Source organism: Aulostomus chinensis, chromosome 22 (genome assembly GCF_037954235.1).
Source record: "Aulostomus chinensis isolate RoL2024-O1b breed Wild chromosome 22, RoL_Achi_v1.0, whole genome shotgun sequence".
NCBI classification, from domain to species: Eukaryota; Metazoa; Chordata; class Actinopteri; order Syngnathiformes; family Aulostomidae; genus Aulostomus; species Aulostomus chinensis.
Genome location: NC_141341.1, coordinates 20,991,290 through 21,009,657, shown reverse-complemented (window position 1 = coordinate 21,009,657; position 18,368 = coordinate 20,991,290). Strand labels below are relative to the sequence as shown.

Sequence of the window (18,368 nt, the reverse complement as noted above, 5' to 3'; positions counted from 1 at the left end):
GACATAATAAAGACTGGGCCACTCCAGCAGTGTATCACTACAGTAGTGATAACCTGCAATGAAGCATGGGTGTGTAACCCAATCTGCAGGGTACTCAGCGTAATGGCTCAGGTACCTGACCTGCATGTAGCCGTTGTAGATGCAGAAGACAATGGCCAGGGCGAAGGACACGAAGGGTGTTGCTTTCCCTCCTCGGATTAGAAAAGGATAAATGAGAGACCTGCAGCAGAGGGGAAAAAACAAGTTCTGAGCTTTACATTTTTTCACACCACATTCGTGAGACTGGGGAAAAAAAAATTGAAGATGGAGTAGTGACACTACTCCATCTTCAATTTTTTTCAACATTTTTTTAGTATCTTATTCTTTTTTCATTATATATTATTATATATTTTATATTCTTTTTATTGTCTTTGTTCTAAATAAACCTTTACATAACTTTTTATTTCAAAGAGAGCTCAGTAAACCGGAGTCACATTCCTTGTTTGTGTTACAAACTTGGCCAATAAAACTGATTCTGATTCTGAAACTTTATATTCCACATTAAAAAGTGTTCAATGTTTACCGTCACGTTCTCGACGTCATCATTCATTTCACTTTCACTTTTTTTTTCTCTGGGGCCAAAATATTTGATCCAAAACGCACAAAAAACTGAAAATCCTACTATCGTGTTTTTTTTTTTTTTTTGTCTTTGCAAAGACAAAAATGTTGACGTTCTTCCTGGTGTTTGTATTTATTTGTGATTTATAGTGATGAGCTGTGACGTGACTGCTGTAATTTATTAATCTGCGTTATAAACTCTGGCTTCAGCCCAAACCTCCTCGGTCAACATTGGACATTAAGCTTCCAGTTCTTTTTTATTTTACTTTAATGCCTTTATTTTCCCATGTTATTACTTGTTTAATATGATTAACCCATTTTTGTGTTCAGTTTGTATGCGTTTTCAAAAAAAAACCTTCTTTTATATCGTAATTACATCCATGCAGACTTTATTGTCACAACATAATAGTTACAGATGAAAACACCTTTGTTAAAAACTGCTTGTTTGCGTGGCACTGCGTTGCTCCCTTGTTTAAACGTCATTTAAAAAAAAATATTTAGAGGCTTGTTTGTTGTCAGTTGTTTGTTTGTTCACATGTCACTTTAGATTGCCACTGCGCTCCATTCACATTAACCCCGTTTATGATTTAATTTGTGTATCGTTTCTGACGATGTTACACAAGAAGGGTTTCATGAGCTGCGGTCCCATGTTCAATAACTTCCGAGCAGTTTGATTGGTTGATGACTCTGACGTCACAGCTGTCCGGGGTTGTGATTGGCTACGGCGGTAACTCGCGGCTCGTGGATTTTTATTACTACTAGGAAGCTAAACCCGTGTTTTCCAGATCATTTGTGGTTTTTCTCCCGCCGGGTCGCCGCGATGGACCGTCTCCTCTCCACGCTTTTCCCCTCGGAGGAAGACGAGCGTTACGTCTTGGACTGCATGGCGTTTTTCATGGTGTTGATGGCAGCCTGTACATTCGTGACGTTGCTTTTCGAGAACGTCCCGTACGGGCGGTATGCTAGCAGCAAGTACGGGTTTCCAGTCGGTGTCAAGTTCGCCTGGTTCGTGCAGGAGCTGCCTGCCCTCCTGGTGCCTGTGTGCCTGGTGGTGTGGACGTCCCCTGGAAGGAGCGCGCTGCTGCCCAACCAGCTGCTCCTGCTCATGTATTTTTGCCACTACGTGCAGAGGTAGATGGTCCATTCAGTTGCACCTCATCGCAGCCAGAGACACTGGGCTGTTAAAAGCCAGCTACTCGTGATGCTGGTGTTAAAGGTCGTCACCTGCTGTTTGCTTTGCTGTTGCATAAGAACTCACGCCTTAGATCTACGTCCCATTCTCTCCCTTCCAAATGTGTGGATTAAAAATTAAAAGCTCAGAACTTGTTTTTTTCCCCTCTGCTGCAGGTCTCTCATTTATCCTTTTCTAATCCGAGGAGGGAAAGCAACACCCTTCGTGTCCTTCGCCCTGGCCATTGTCTTCTGCATCTACAACGGCTACATGCAGGTCAGGTACCTGAGCCATTACGCTGAGTACCCTGCAGATTGGGTTACACACCCATGCTTCATTGCAGGTAAGTGTAGTGCGTGTTAGCATGCATGCACCCTTTGCACCTAACCTTTTAAAGGTGCGAATTATTGCGTCATCTTTTTCTGCATGAAAAACATCTGGATTGAAGGAATGAATAACCAGACCATGAATAAACAAAAGGACACGAAAATCTCCTCCCTCTCAGAGGCAGAGGCGAGCACGGCACCGCCGAGGTGCGCCTGTTGATCAATCCTGTCGGCTGACTTCAGCTCGGTGTTGGTACCGGTAATTTTGTCTCAATTTAATTTTCAAGTGAATTTGAAGAAAGCGGGTTGGGTGGCTGTTTCCTGAGGTCGGTGGAGTTAGCCAGCACCACCTAACTCCACCTGGCGACGACAGCAGATGAGATGTTTGTGTTTCTCACCTTCCTCCTCATGTCTGTGCTGTGGAGCAGGTTCAGAGGAACAAACTGCAGTCCTCCACAAATACGATGAATACAAATCTCTGACTCAGTGCAAGACCCTTGGCTCCAGTAGACGGCCGCCGCCACTGCAGCAGATCAGGCCGTGGTCGAACTGTGAATCTGACGGCGGGAAGGAGAGCTGGCAGAAAAAAAACCCAAAAAACAGCTGAGTGCGTGAGAGTGTAAATGATCAGACTTTCATGAAGGCAGCAGTAGAGCTGAGCGAAATAGATTGTGGCATTTTTGAACTCAGTAAAATCAATATGTGCCTGAAAGAAAGATGAAAACGGATTCCCACACATGCACTTCTACCAGGACTTATCAAAGATGTTTCAGTGAAAAGACGGAAGGACCAGAGACTGATAGCCCAGTAGAGCCGCCATGGTAAGAGCTGCCTGGAGCCTGTAAAACTCCTCAGAAAGGAGCTTCAGTGTTTCCTATGTTAACTCCTTTAGCACAGGATGCACCGGATCGGCTCCTTTCCTGAAGGGTCCACCAAACAAACCATCAACACCGCCAGTGGTGAGGACGCAGGTCATCAGACACATTTGACCTCCACCCAGAGCTTTGGTGCACTTCTTGGATAAAAAAGTATAAAATATTTACATTATTTAGGCTTTGCATTTATATTGTGAATTAAATGTACATCCAAATTTGGTTCCTCCTCGGAAACTGGCTCTTGAAACAGAAATTAAACCAGAACCAGAAAATATGATTTTCACTTGTGTGGAAGAAAAAAAGTAGAACAGAGTTTCCTCTGGAGAGTTCCCGGCTCCACTTCCCAGTGCGAAGCTTGTAAGGATTCACCAAGAGGACATGGTGAATGTTCGGTATGTCGGTTGCTAACAGGGTGATTTGCTGGCTTCTTATTTGATTTGAAATCTGCTGCCTCGTTGTTTCAACGGGAGGATGAATGAAGTGGTGTCCTCTTCACAGCAGGAGAGACCAGGCTGCAGCGAGCTACACGCCGTGGACAGTTCAGTCAGGCTTAATCGGTGACCTGACAAACAGAGAGGGATATCAGTAGCCCCTGGACCGTTACTTCAACCCTGGTCTTTCCCCAAAGGTCTGACTGCACTTGGCACCGCCGTCTGTGCAGTTTTCCTGTGCTATTTATGTTTTACGTGTACCTGACCTGCGTAGCACTCAGTCAGATTCTCGTCTTCCTGTCCCCTGAGGAACCAGCTGTCCTAGACCCCATGACCTTGCTCATCTGGGTCAAGCAGCAGTGGGTAGGAATAGGAGAAAGGAGGTCTGATGTCTGTGTTCATGCGCTGACAAATGAGGAGTCCTCTGACCAAAACCACTGCACCTTCAACGAGTCAGTGGTGAAGAACCACGAGTGTGTGGGACCTACTTTCTTTCTTGTTGAGTTGTTCGGAGGGACCAGGAGTCCCTGCACCCTGGAAGAAGGATATCAAAGACGTGGCGTGCATGTTGTCTCCAGCGCGTCTAATATCAATATTGGTGGCAGCCGAGGGGGCCGTCATCACACGGCTTTCAATCAAACTGCATCCTACACACACACACACACACACACACACACAGGATAGGGTGCTCATCCCCGCCGTGCGGCAGGTCGATCTGTCATCTTCCAGGCAGCGGCGACGCCCACAAATGTGAAGCAAAGTCAGAAAAAGCAGACGCAGCAACAACAAAAACAGTTGGAAAGAAGCAGGAGTCGGGCCGGTGATCGTAACTCTCAGCTGGGTTTTCTCCTGTACCTGTGGCGTGTAGCACGTCTACTTCAAATGCTACTCCATGAAGGCCAGTCAGGTCAAAGTTTGTACCTTCTGTAGTCTTCCTCAGAGGTGTCACATGGTGTTGGTGTGTGGCGTTGTCAGATTGTTGAGCACGGTGCAGTCAGACTGACACGCAAGATCAAGAGCACTGGGAAGCTCAAGCTTCCGTTCGTTGTGGTGGTGTCTGACGAGGCTGGAATTCTGGGAAAGTTGCATTCAAAATTCAGACAGCATTTTGCAATGAGGGTTAATAAAGGTTATAAGTGCGTTATTAAGTGTGTGTTGTAAACACTTAATAAGCCGTTAATGTCCATCAGGGCAGGGTCACTCACTGGCAAGATAGGTAGCAAGACAGGGTGCATAAAAATACCTTCGTCCCGCCATCATTTGGTGAGATTTGGTCACCATACCAGGTTTGTCTTAGAGGTCAAAGTTCACCTTTGGAAGAAAGGCGATATCTGAGTGCTTTCTCACTGCACGTGCTATCAACATATATGATTAATTAGAATGAAACGGAAAAAACTGTGTCGGATGAACACATGAGTTCAATCTGTAGTGTTGAAAATAATTGCGTAAACTTGGTGTCCAGTTTGATACGAGGTGTTTTCACATGCGAGTGAGATAAAATCGCGGGTCACACCAGGTGAAGTTTGACTGGAGCAGCGAGGGGCTGAGGATGAGAACTAGTAGAATCAATTTTTAATGACCTTGAAGTCGGGGAAGTTGTTTTCGGTTCAGATCGGCTGAACGTCAACCAGGCGTCACATGACACCTTTAGCTTCACTCCCTCGATGTTAAGAAAAGAATGGAAGTGTCAGATTCAAGCGAGAGCGTTTCCACTCCAGCGTCCCTCCCCACCTCTCTCAACCACTTCCCTACGAGGAGGAATCCGTCACTTGTGTCTTTATATGACAGGGACAGTAGAATATTAACCTTGGATGTAACAAGGTCAGATGCATTGTACCAGGTTATAGCAGAATTGCTCATTTCTGCTTGTCGTTCCAGGCAGGTAGGTAGAAACTCCTGAATATCACCAAACCTGTTGGAGGAGTGCAGCATGGCCAAGGAAGAAACCATGACATTTTGGCGTCGATCTGTAAGGCACAGCGAACAAGAAATCGAAAGTGTGCCTGTAAAAGCGACCTTTGACCCCCAAGATCTGTTCACTTCATCCTCAAGTTCCACTGGATGTTTTATGCCAGATTGGAAGGAATTCCCTCAAGGTGTTCCTGAGGTACCGAGTTAAGTAGAAGGGGACAGAGTGCCCTGGAGTCATCGAGGTCACGGTGGAACTGAACAAAGAGCTCAAATAATCCAGCCCAACACGGATGTACCAAAGATGAAGCTGCACAAGCATTAATGGCCTTAAAAGACCTGAGAAAAATTGTTGTTGTTGAAGAATTTCACAGCTGCAACGATATTCATGACTCAAGTGTGCAAAAATCAAGTTGAAGAAAAACAGCATTCTCATTTTTAGGATGTACCTGGATGCTCTCCTGATGTGTATGTGACTGAGATTATACAGCACATCACCTGGTGAGCCCCACCCACTTACAACCAGACAACAGGTAAAAGCCTGCCACCGACCCAGTGAGAGGCAGACGGGGGCGATAGCCCTCCAAGTCCTTGTCTCACCTGATTCTGGTCTACTGACTCAGAGACTCTGAAAAACTCTTCCTGGCTGAGGCGCGTCTGGTCCCTCGAATGTTGTTCTAAAGTAGCTTTTGCTTGGTTGGTTTCCAGGCTCTGCGCTGTGGTTGGTCGGGTGGCTGGTGAATGTGCACTCTGACCACATCCTGAGGAACCTGAGGAAGCCTGGAGAGACCGGTTACAAGATCCCTGCAGGTTAGATCCCCAGAACACACCCCCACAGTAGTAATTCTTGGATTCTGTCACACACTCAAAGAAACTCGGGGTCAAGAGCAGTAGAGTTGATGTTTCCAAGCACGGCTTCCGCTGTGAGCTCGGTTTCGAGGTAATGGTGCTTTCCATTGTACTGTTTCTTCATGCTTCTGTGCCACCGCACTCCACTTTTAGACTAAGAGGCTCCATTGTTCTACTTTCAGGGTTTTTTTGTCTTTGTGGTAGCACTTCACTACATGAAGGGAGCTGATTATACTCGTTCACAACTCTATATTTTTACTCTCGGACTCCGCTTCAGTCATTTAAGAATAAATCTTTATCTGTTAGTGAAGCTTCAGCAGCCGCACAGTCCGTCCTCCATCGGAAACACCCTGCCTCTGGAAGGACGCCCCTCCCTAAAAGTCCAGTTTCCTCTGGTTAGTCAGAGGCGCTGGGAGCTGATGAAGCTGATGAGCCGAAAATGAAATCTGACATCAAAATGGGAAAAGTCATGGGACGAGTGTGCAGAGCCGTGTGACGCCTGTGCGTTTCTGCTCACAGTTCTTCTGGGTCACATTCAACCTCTCTGAGCAGAAATGTTGTCATTGACGGAAGGTGTTCCGCCGCTCACGCAGAGGTGACAGAGCCGTCTCTGCCTTGCCAGGTCTGCAGAGCGAGCACACAGAGGTGACTATGTTTCATTCGTCCTTGGGGGTTCGTACGAATCGTTTAGTTCTAACGGTTGAATATCGGCTTCACAAACAGGCGCGGGAAGCTCGTCGGTGGGGAAGATCAAAACCCTGATCAGAGCCTGTCTGATACCGAAGGACGGTTCAGGGTCGTCATGCACTCAAATATTAAACAGCGTCATGTGACTCACCTGTGACTAACATCCCTGCATCCTGATCGGGACTTGACTTATTTTGTGACAGCATCTCCTATGAAGCACTTGAACAAGCAAAATACAAAATGTTTTTGTGACCAAAAATGGCAGAAAAAATGTGTTGTTAAGGACTCGAGCCGCTGAAGGCCTGTTGACTTTTTCAAGCCTACCTTGATATCCTTGCCCTGGGTTTTTTGGCCATTTTGGTTTTACAGTTATTCCCCTCCATGAGCGCTAGTGGTTTGAGGGATGCCAGCAGCGCTCCTCGTGTTTCTTTTTTTTTATTGTGAAAAAAAATATGGAAAGTTGTTCAAAATTGGTAGTTTACATTTATAAGCTGATCCTTCAAATGAGCGTTTAAATATTTTCATAGAAACATAGTTCATATGTTTTGTTGCTTTGGAAAAGCTGCTGCTGAGGGGTGACAGTCAGGACAGCTGTAACGGCGTCGTGGCACAGAGCACTGTAGTTTGTTTGTGTAACGTAGCGCTGGATGCTAATTTTCCAGTGTGGTTGCGTGATTATGCTGGATCACACTGAGCAAAATCACAGGTTGTCACTAGTTATCTGTCGCTGTGCGCTTAGCCCTTCCACCAGGGTATAAAAAGGTTCTTCCTGGTCTAACTGAGCTCACAGTGAAGTGACTCACAATACTTGCAGTGTTTTGTGTGTAGTTGCATGTTAGCTGAGCGTTTCTGAACCACACAGTGTTGATTAGAATCATGTTGGACAGCACAGCAACTCTGCATTGGTACATGTACTTCATGTATGGAGAGCATGCTAATGAGAGTCATGCTAGCATATCAGTACAGAAGAACATATCAGCACATGTATGTAAACGTACTTGTTAGCCCAGCAGCCACTCTCATAGCTACAGCAGGACTAAAAACAGTGCAGTGAGTGACCTTAAAAAAATTGATGCATATTGGCTGAGATGCATGGATGGGGGTGGAGAGGCTCCTTTCTGATCCATCTCTAAAAATCCCTAGCAAATGGAGTGAGAGCTGAATATCTCTCTGCATTTTTAGGTCAAATAACCGGCCAAGTCAAACATGCATTAGCTGCTGGTGTCGCGAAGAATCTGTAGGCTCAGCTGGTGAGTCACAGCCACAACAACAGCACCTTCAGCTCCAGCCTGTGGTCAACTTGTTGAAAGAATCAGGAGTGGTGAGGAAAACGGAGTGCAGAAGGTGAGGTTGGGATGAAGCTGAGAGGCGTGTTGTTCCAAGTGAAGTTGCATGCATGTGTGGAATCTCCTCAGGCTTGAATCTGCCCTGTCCGCTCAGATGCTGGCAGCACGGTAACACACACGGCCTGCAGTCAGACAGCGAGGGTCCAGCCCCCGGCGGGCAGTCGCAGGGTTATGGAGACAAAGACTTGGTGGTTGGTGTGGGGGAGGGCTGAGAAATAAATGTTTATGCATTCTGAGGATCATCTGTGGTATCAATTTTCAAATATTGAGAATTTATACATAGTTTTGCTTTCCATCATTGATCAAGCCTGAGGTCCTGAGATGTCAGGTGGAAGGTTTTCAGTTGATGGTGTCACGTGATGAAAGTGCCGTGAGGGGATGTCGAATTTTAAACCATGGATCAAAAAGATGAAAAATCAAGGTGACAAATGTCATTTGGCACAAATGCAGCCGACCTTCAGCGTCAGAGAGGCAGGATTTTCCTATCAACTGTATTGATCAGGACGACACCACCGGGTCTCCTGCTGTTTCAGTGGCGGATGGTGGAAGCGAGTCCTGAACCCAGAGATGAGTCAGTGCAGTTGAACGTTTGCTCCCCTTGTCTCGCAGTCCAGTCATGAACTCAACCATGAACTCAACAAGGTTTTCACTGAAATGCCTGGAAGAAAAATTTGCTCTGCAGCACTAAGTCAGTCAGGAAATATCACACTGGTGAAGCTGGAGGCTTTTGTGTGTCATAAATCCTAAGCACAGACACACAGATGATGCTGTGGAAATGAACCCTAATGACACCAAAAACAGAAACGCAGAGCAGAGTCGTTAATTCTGGCGTCCGAGGCGTCTTCAAGTCCAAGTTGGTGTTACAGAGGAAACTGAGTCAGGTCTTCATCGTGAGTTGTCCGCCGAGTTCCACGATTGTCCTCAGAGCTCCGCTGTGGAAACAGAAAAATAATTCATACAAGCATCACGCAGCCGACACTCCAGTGCACGCGGCACAGAATTGAGAGTGGGAACTCCGGAGTTTTGTTTATTTGCAGGCCAGATGATGGTTGGATTGTGTTTATTAATCTTTAAATGAACTGCCAGTGAGACTGTGGACTTTTCTATCAATATGCAACCCTGACACGCAACCCGATGTAGACAAAAAAGTCCGTCTTCTTTCAGCCGTGTCTCAGCCCCGAGTCAGCTGACCTCTCTGCTTACTTGTTACTTGAGAAACAGAAGCAGGTTGTTGGAGTAAATCCTGAACAGTGAACAAAGAGCAGCGGGAGAAGAGAACCCTGGACACAGAGACCTCGAGTCTGCACGTGTTCACGACCCGAGACCGTTGTCACGCACAGAGTGATGTGGCCAATAATCAACATTATTGGTTTATTGTGTAATTTCATACAAAGCCAGGCTTTGTCCGCCATCTTGTTGTCCTGAGCTCAACATCAGCGCCACTCTGCCATCATGACCCTCATTGTGATGGGAGGTGGAACTGATCTGCATCAGTGTGACGGCGACGTGTTTCCACAGCTGTTACACGGCTATGTTGTTGTCACGTAGCAACCGCGATGCTACGCTAACACTTTTGGTCACACAAGCAAGTAACATGGACGTGTCAGAAGCATGTAGGCCAACTACACGCGTGTTTCTAACAGGAACATAGAAGGAGGACCCTCACTGATCCAGACTCACTTTACCTTCAGGTCTCATTCACTGACTCCTCCTGGTACACGTCACATCCTCAAGTACTGGTCCTGATGTCATCACGCAGTACTTTTACTACTTTACTCAGTTATTTTGCTTTCATTATTTTGGATGCAACATGTTAACTCTTTCATTACAAAAAGGATAAAAAAGTCAAGACTTTTGTAACGGCCTCAAAGCTCCAGAGCTTCCTGCCATCATTCAGGGTACATGACTGTAAATGTTGTATCGTTTATCTGCACTATGGCCAAAGTCTACTACTGCTATTATTACTACTTCTAGTACTACTACTACTACTCTGACATACAGGTCAGTGTCCACAAGGTCACTCCACACACATTCCCTCAACTCTGCATTTAGTTGTGACGCACACATCCCAGGGTATGGACTACTTAGTGAAGTCTCTAAAGCATTTGACCCTGTCTCTGTCTCGATGGCTCTCTCGCTCCACATTATCATTCTGATTCAGTCCAAAATGATCGCCAGAACTGGTGTGAAAAGCACCAGAGTTTCCCCCTCTTGAGGTTTTGTACAGCTGAGCAGGAGATGGATGCAGGGAAAGGAGCTGATTGGTTGGGAGCAGGGCAGACGGGCTAGTTAACTAATGAGACACCGGTAAACGGCAGCAAGTAAAACAAGCTCACGAGAGGCGCGGGATTCACCGAACTGAAAAGAGGACGTCCAGCACAGCGGCATCAGTTCAGTCTCACTCTGGAGTGACGTATTTGGGTTGCTTTTGCTCCAGCGTGCCGTCTTCATGTCTGTGTCTCGCACAAACAGGTGGAATGTTTGAATATGTGTCTGGAGCCAACTTCTTCGGCGAGATAATGGAGTGGGTGGGCTTTGCACTGGCCGGTCACTCGGTTCACAGTACTGCGTTCGCCATCTTCACCACAGTGGTCCTCGGCAGCAGGGCTGTGGCCCACCATAAGTAAGAATATGAATAACTACCACACGCTGGATGCTTTTCATGGCCTCTACTGCACTAGCAAATACTTGTATTAAGAGAAGTACAATGTCTCTTTCTTCTCTCCTTCTAGATGGTACCTTGTTAAGTTTGAAGACTACCCAAGAAGTAGGAAGGCACTGATTCCTCTTTTGTTTTAGAGAGTTGTTTTTTTTGGGGGGGGGCGACTGAATCGAGATTCCTCAAGGACAACCGGAGAACATATTTTTAGGATAGTTCTGATTTCAGAAGAGACTTTTGATCCGAACAGGGTCGTAGGGGAAACCTGGGTGCCCACCACGTCTTCCCAAGAACCACAGAGGATTTCAGCCTTCAGCGTAGTTATGAATCAAAAGAGAATGAAAGCAGAAATCTGTTTCCTCCTTGTTTGGGGGGGGGGGGGGGAGAAAACATCAGAAGGAAACTTCTCCTCTCACCTACAGATCCCAGAGCTGTGAGTTGCGAGACGCTGTGAACTGGAGGTGTAAACCACTTGTTGCATCATGGTGGGATCCCACAGGGATTCTCTAACAAATGTCATGTTTCAAAAAAACTTACTTCAGTGAGTTCTGGTTCAATGCTGGAGTCAAGTCAGCATGAAATGTTTTGAAATGCAACTGTGAACATAAGGAAGGAAATCCTTAATACAGCCGCAGTGACACAGACAGAATAGGCGGACGTCTGCATGTGGTCCATTTATGTTCTATTTATTCACGCGCACAAATTACATATGCAAACTCCGGGAATGGTGTTAAACCAAGGTTTAGTTTTATTTAGGTGCAGATTCAAGGGCAAAAAATGAAAGAGGCAGTTAAAACTGCGAAATGAGAAGATAGGTCAACTAGTTGAGGCCCAAGGCCAGATCAGACTCAATGAGTCAAGACCGATTTTGGCTCGATTGTGTCGGCGCCGACCGTCATGCTGCACCGGGCCTGGTTATGAAGGTTCGGAACGACAAATACTCTTGAATCCACAATGCATCCGAGACGCACCACCACCCCGATTCAACAAGTCATTTTTCATCTCGTCTGACACTCGACGACAGACATTTGACCAATAGGAGGACACTATGCTCCCTGTTGCTCAACAAGGGAGCAGTGAAACTGAACAAAAGTGCATTGAGCTAAGTTGCTAACAAAATGTATATAACCTCATTGGCTAATCTGCATGGAATGCCATCACTCTCTTACCTCAGGTTGTTTGTGGAGGGCAGACCCCCTGCTGTCCTTGGAGGGACACACAGGGAGGGGTCTACGATCATTTTTTTTCTTCCTACAAGTCTGCTTGCACCACACACAGCGCTTCTGCTGTTGTAGCCGTGATTGATGCTCCTTGACCCTCCTCCCTGACCACCTACATACCCACACACGGTTGCGATGACTGCAGCTGGCGTCATGACGACAACATGCAATGATGGGTCGGGCTCACACGTGTAGTGTTGCCAGTCTGCCAGCCAACAAAGGACAAGACTTACAGTAGACAGCATAGTCTGACATGGTGAAAAACAAAGTGTAGTTTGATCATATTTAATGTTTTAACAAAGTAACTATCATTCAGTGTATCTCTGCGTGCAGTAGCTTTGATGCTGACGGGAGGACGGATAAGATTATGCAGATATATAAAAGAATAGGATGATAAATGTAAGCGCTCAGATGAGAAGTCATGATGGTACATCGAGTCGGCGTGTAGAACTCGTCTCCTGGGTACTGTGTCGAATCCCTGTGGGCTCGGCTCCCCGGGGAGATATCCAGCATCCCAGTCTCACACATCCTCACCAAAAGAGCTTCCACATTTCACAAAAACTATGTTTTATGAAGTGTGACTAACACAACTAGAGAATGAATGAGGGAACCAAACAGCGTTTCTGGCTCTCAAAGAGGGAGAGGAGACAGCTGAACTTGAGGTTCATAGATAGAAACACTACCAGGTTAGCGTCACAGACTCAGTTACCATAGTAACTGGCTTGGGGCTTTTCGCAGACAAGCGGAAGCTGCCCCTCTTTGTAGGGTTTGACTTGCCTCCCTCTCTGAAATGGAAGCTCCAGTTTCCTGTGTGTCAGACAGCAGATTCTGAGTTTTCAAGAACAGACCTCTGATCCCAGTCGCCTTCAAACCCCTAAACGTGTGTAATTCACTGGTCGTGGGGTCTGAGGTCAGATCCCATCCTAACCGCAGACGGACCACACCAGGGTTGGTTTGGAAGAGGACGGACCGCCCCCTCAACAAAGACTCCGCCTGAGTATGATTACTGTGTTCATACCTGCCCACACAAACCGCAGCGGGGGACCAGAGTTGGGCTCAGTCAAACTGAACGAGGCACGATGTGAGGCACTAGCCTTTAAATGACCAGCTTTCACCATCGGCCAATCAGAGCCTGGCTTGCTGCCCAGAATTCATATCGTCGCCTTCTTAAAATAACAGTCTTAAGTCATTTTTTTCAAGTTCTTCAGAAAATACAAAAAACTGGAGACAAAATAAAAGGAGTTGATTCAGGCAGGAGGGAAAAAAAAGATAGTCAGAAAACGATTTGGGCAATTATTTGAAGAAGGTGATGATACATGAGTTTTTAGTTGCTGTTATTTTGTTCACAAAGTTCTGATGAACCTCATCAACAATGAAGTAAAAGTACTGCAACACTTGAACATGGGCAGCGCTGGTGTGAGCAGGAAGCAGCTCTTCTCATGAGCTCTGCTGACGTGCGGTGATGAAACCTGGTGTGTTTTTACTGCTCAGGTGTGGTTTTTGTTAATGTCCATTTGAAATGGACACACTTCTCATTTGAAGGTTGTTCTATATTTTCATGACTGTTTACATTGCAGATTCTCACTGAAGGCATCAAAACTATGAATGAACACATCTGGAATTCTGTAGTCAACAAATCATGAAAGAACTCCAACAGGTTCTATGTTCTAGATTCTTCTCAACAGCCTCCCTCTCACTCCTGCTCTGCTCACTCCTGGCGTTCTCTCCGTGAGCTTCATGAGGTCGTCCCCTGAAACGGTTCTCCAGCAGTCTTGAAGGAGTTCCAGAGGTGCTGAGCACTTGTTGGTCCTTTGGCCTTCACTCTGCGCTCCATCTCATCCCACACATCTGGACTGGGTTCAGGTCAGGTGACTGGAGGCCAGGTCATCTGGGCCGCCCTCCACCACTCTCCTTCTTGGTCAAGTAGCCCTCACACAGCCTGGAGGTGAGTTTGGGTCGTCGTCCTGCTGAAACATCAATGCAGCAGGACGCTGTGGTAGCCATGTTGGTTCAGTGGGCCTTCAGTTTTGAATACATCTCCACCAGTGTCACCAGCACGCCCCCCCCCCCCCATCACACCTCCTCCATGCTTCACGGTGGGAACCATGCATGTAGAGACCGTCCCTTCACCTTTTCTGTGTCCCACAAAGACACGGCGGGTGGAACCAAAGGTCTCAAATGTGGACTAACCAGACCAAAGCCCAGATGTCCTCTGGTCTGGTGTCCACTCCTCGTGTTTCTGGTCCAAACAAACCTCTTCTGCTGTACATAACATGAATTCTAGCAGTGGCCAAACAGAGCTGTCAGTGTGTAGCAACCTGACTTCTGCTCAGCTCAACTGATGCTCCCAACCAGTAAGAAGGCAGGAAACTCCACCAATGAACCCTGACAAGGTGAACAAACCTGAGAGGTGAAAACCACTTCAGGTGATGACATCATGAAGCTCCCTGAGAGAAGGACCAGGGTTTGCAGCGCTGCAGCAAAGCAAAGGGAGGCTGCTCTGAGGAATCTGAAATATAAAAATATTTGCTGTTATTCAACAATGTTTTCTTTGCTACATGATTCCATATATCCTGCTTTATAAATTTGATGTCTTCAGTATGGATCTGTAGAAAGTAGTAAAAATAAAACAAATACTTTGAAGGAGGAGGTGTGTCCAAGCTTTCAACTGGTAGTGAATGAGCTTGGGACCTTCAGTTTGATATTCTCAAGTGGCTCAACATGGGAGCTCATGGTCTTCCGCTCCTGAATGAGGTCACGTGTAAGTGTATCTGTGGCCTGCAACCCTAGCAGGCCTGTCGCCAGCTGCTGGGCTGCAGGGAGAACTGGAGAACTCCTGCACGTCCGTCACTGGAAGAGCGGCCTCAACACAACACTCACACTATGAAGAGACAGCACGGAGGAACTTGGCAGGAAGTGATTTTCGAAGGATGTGAAGACCCACATAAATCAGAGTGAACGGACAAGGCTGAGGCGCTCCTATCATCTGCTTTGCTTTTATAGTCACATATGTCACATATTTACCTCACGGGAAGTCATATCGTTGATGTCCAGTTGAGTTATCTCATCAGTTATAAGATCTTTCTCGACATAAATTCATGGACAAGTAGAAATGAAGTGTGTGTGTCTAAGCGCCACCTGTATGATGTGCCAGCTGCGCTGTCCTCCCATAAATCTCCCTCCATGTCCCTCCGGAGGACATCATTCAACAACTGTCACCGCCAAGGTCACGCCGTTGTGAGTTTAAAAAATGTCTTGCAATAAAATGATTTTGCGGTATCTCAATGGGCCAGCCTGCGTGCGTTCATGTTTCTCTTCTGTAATATTCAGGCCTGTTCAGCGCTGCTCGACGAACAGCACCTGCCGCGTCACCTCCGCCTGGCAGAGACGGAACACCTGCAGCCGCCTCACCTGCGGAGGAAGAACGGCTGATTTATTCTCTCTCAAGCCGTGAATCGGCCAAAAAGTGTGTGTTTACCTTTCCAAGGCTAATATATGCAACTCACAAATGTTAAGCTTTGGTTTTATGTTACTCGTGTCTGTAAGAGAAGTTTCTTGGTAGGTATTAGACATTTTCCACGGAAAGTTAAACTTCGGAATTCGAGGATCCCACCCCCCCCCCTTTTTCTAATGTAAATTAATTCTAAACTCTATTAGGAAATTGATTGGCATTTACGGGATTAATTAACATCACCTAAAATGGTGATGACGATTCGAATGTTGAGGAAGTCGATAAGGAGGACATTTAAGCCGGAGGCTCCGAGACCTGAATTTATTTATGATTGCAATTTTCTTGAAAGTGTGTTGTTAAATGGAAGAGTCCATTTCATTTTACTCCCTAATAAATGGAGTCAATCTTTTCATGCAGATTACAAGTATTTCCATGCATGTCTGCTTTGAGAATGCACCATGTTTATGTTTGCATATGACAAGATAAATACAGTATAAACCAAAAGTATACTTTGTTCCTGTTCACTCTGGGGAGGCCATTCAGAACCATAACAAATGCACCAATACAGGGGTCAATACAGGTGGGAACTGCTTTTTTTTCACAGGGAAATAAAAGCTACGTAGTGACTCAGACATGGGCACACATGACCTGGGGTGGCTCATAAGCTCCGCCCTCAGAGAATAGAAAAGAGTGGAGTCACGGGAACAATGGCGACCATCGATGATGTTTGTATCATTTATCTATCTCAGCTCAGTGTGTGTCTACAGTTAGCTGTCATTAGCTGGGAGTGACTTTATTTTCTGTAAGGTACAAATCCAAATGATCCGAAAGCACAGCACAAACTGAGCCCTGCCTGCTGGGCTGCTGCACACTGGTGAACTCCTACGGAAGGTTTATGCCTCTGAATATTCTCAGAATTTGTCAACACCATGCGTGTACTGGACCACCTAAATGGAGCGCAGCTCCTCTTAATATTCTGGCTATGAGAAGACGCACTATGGAGGTTCCATCATTCTTCTACCAGTATAAATGCAGCGCTCCACTAATGTGGTTTTAAAGTCTGGAACATGATGCGGCCTCATTACCATTCAAGCCACAAACAACTGCCCAGATGGTTAATATTATCTGCTGTTTCTGTTACGCCTTTGACTTCCCCAACCTGGCCTGTGTGTGTGTGTGTGTGTGTGTGTGTGCGTGTGTGTGTGTGTGTGTGTGTGTGTGTGTGTGCGTGTGTTTGTGTTGGGCATCTGTCAGATATGGCCCACCAATGTGCTAATCCCGTAAACGCTCCAAACGCTGACAATGAATGAAGCAAGCCGGCCTTGAAATCACGCAGGCTGGCAGGGTCTGTCTGCGTGAGTGAGAGGAATATTCAGTCTGGTGTGTCGCTCCGTGCTTGTGTGTCTTACAGTGTGAGATAAAGTGCACTAGAAACCAGGCTTAGATCTGAACAGTGGGAGTAAGCAGCTGTGTGCATGCCTGAGTGTGTTATAGGCAGAGCTACATATCCTAGCTGACACATACTTTGCTCTGGGGGGTTTTCCTTGACTCTGTCACATGCTGCACGTGAGCAGCAGAGGTTGGGGGCGGGCATTATGCAAGCAGCTTTCTCCCTCACTCTCGCTTTTATATGTATATGCTTCCCAGAAGGTGCTGGTTATACCTCATCCAGGCTGCCTCCGCTCCATCACGGAGCTTAATGGGCTGGGAGATGGCGTTGACTGGTGCCAGGCTGCACACTGAAGCCCGCTGCAGGAACGAGCCGCACCACCTGCTGTGAATCGCCTCCGTGAACATTTACTGTGAGGGACTTCTCACATCTGAAATAATAAAAAGCTGAGTGTGTGAGCAGCATTTGAAGGGCCACAGGTTGGGATTACAGCAGCCAGATGTGCTCCAGCTGCAGTGTGGTCTCCCTCTCGTGCTTTTCTTTCTTCCAGTCGTCTAATGTTTACAGTAGCCCCCCCCGCCCAACTAAAGTAGATGAAGTGATCCCTGCTCAGACGACAGTCACACACATTCGAACTAAACTTCAATTCAAATATTCGTCCTAAATTTAATACGGGCAAATGAAATGTACACATAGCAGGCCGCAACAATACGGGGATATGCTCGTATCTCACAGACAAACTCAAGAAGAGGAAAGAAATCATTACGATCCTGCTGTCATTCAATTACAGCAGCAGTACACTAACGCAGTAGCAGTACACTAACGCAGTAGCAGTACACAAACGCAGCAGCAGTACACAAATGCAGTAGCAGTACACTAACGCAGCAGCAGTACACTAACGCAGTAGCAGTACACTAACGCAGTAGCAGTACACAAATGCAGTAGCAGTACACAAACGCAGTAGCAGTGCACAAACGCAGTAGCAGTACACTAATGCAGTAGCAGTACACAAACGCAGTGGCAGTACACAAATGCAGTAGCAGTACACTAACGCAGTAGCAGTACACAAATGCAGTAGCAGTACACTAATGCAGTAGCAGTACACAAATGCAGTAGCAGTACACTAACGCAGTAGCAGTACACAAACGCAGTAGCAGTACACTAATGCAGTAGCAGTACACAAACGCAGTGGCAGTACACAAATGCAGTAGCAGTACACTAACGCAGTAGCAGTACACAAATGCAGTAGCAGTACACAAATGCAGTAGCAGTACACTAACGCAGTAGCAGTACACAAATGCAGTAGCAGTACACAAATGCAGTAGCAGTACACTCACGAATCCTACAATGTGACAGGTAAAGTGATTTAATACTGACCCACTCATCACAACAACAGGGACTGTTTTGTCTTGATTTTACCTAAAAGATTAATTGTCTTTATTATCTGAGGACATTATT

The 18,368-nt window shown here is 46.3% G+C and overlaps 1 protein-coding gene across 3 annotated transcripts; it reads left to right on the top strand.

The window, feature by feature from the left end:
* Window positions 1-1,327: 1,327 nt before the first annotated feature.
* srd5a1 (steroid-5-alpha-reductase, alpha polypeptide 1 (3-oxo-5 alpha-steroid delta 4-dehydrogenase alpha 1)) lies at window positions 1,328-16,086 on the top strand. 3 transcript variants are annotated; one of them, XR_015111113.1, is made up of 5 exons: window positions 1,328-1,728; window positions 1,945-2,111; window positions 6,017-6,118; window positions 8,027-8,188; window positions 8,260-8,421. XR_015111113.1 is itself a non-coding variant. In XM_086192537.1 (5 exons), exons 1-5 carry the CDS (start codon window positions 1,418-1,420, stop codon window positions 10,987-10,989), a joined length of 798 nt encoding a protein of 265 aa, XP_086048663.1. In that variant the 5' UTR covers window positions 1,328-1,417; the 3' UTR covers window positions 10,990-16,086. The 3 variants fall into 3 exon arrangements, 2 of the variants coding, with proteins under 2 accessions (XP_086048663.1, XP_086048664.1); XM_086192537.1 differs by lacking the exons at window positions 8,027-8,188; window positions 8,260-8,421 and adding exons at window positions 10,663-10,813; window positions 10,923-16,086; XM_086192538.1 differs by having other exon boundaries at window positions 8,027-8,422.
* Window positions 16,087-18,368: the final 2,282 nt, after the last annotated feature.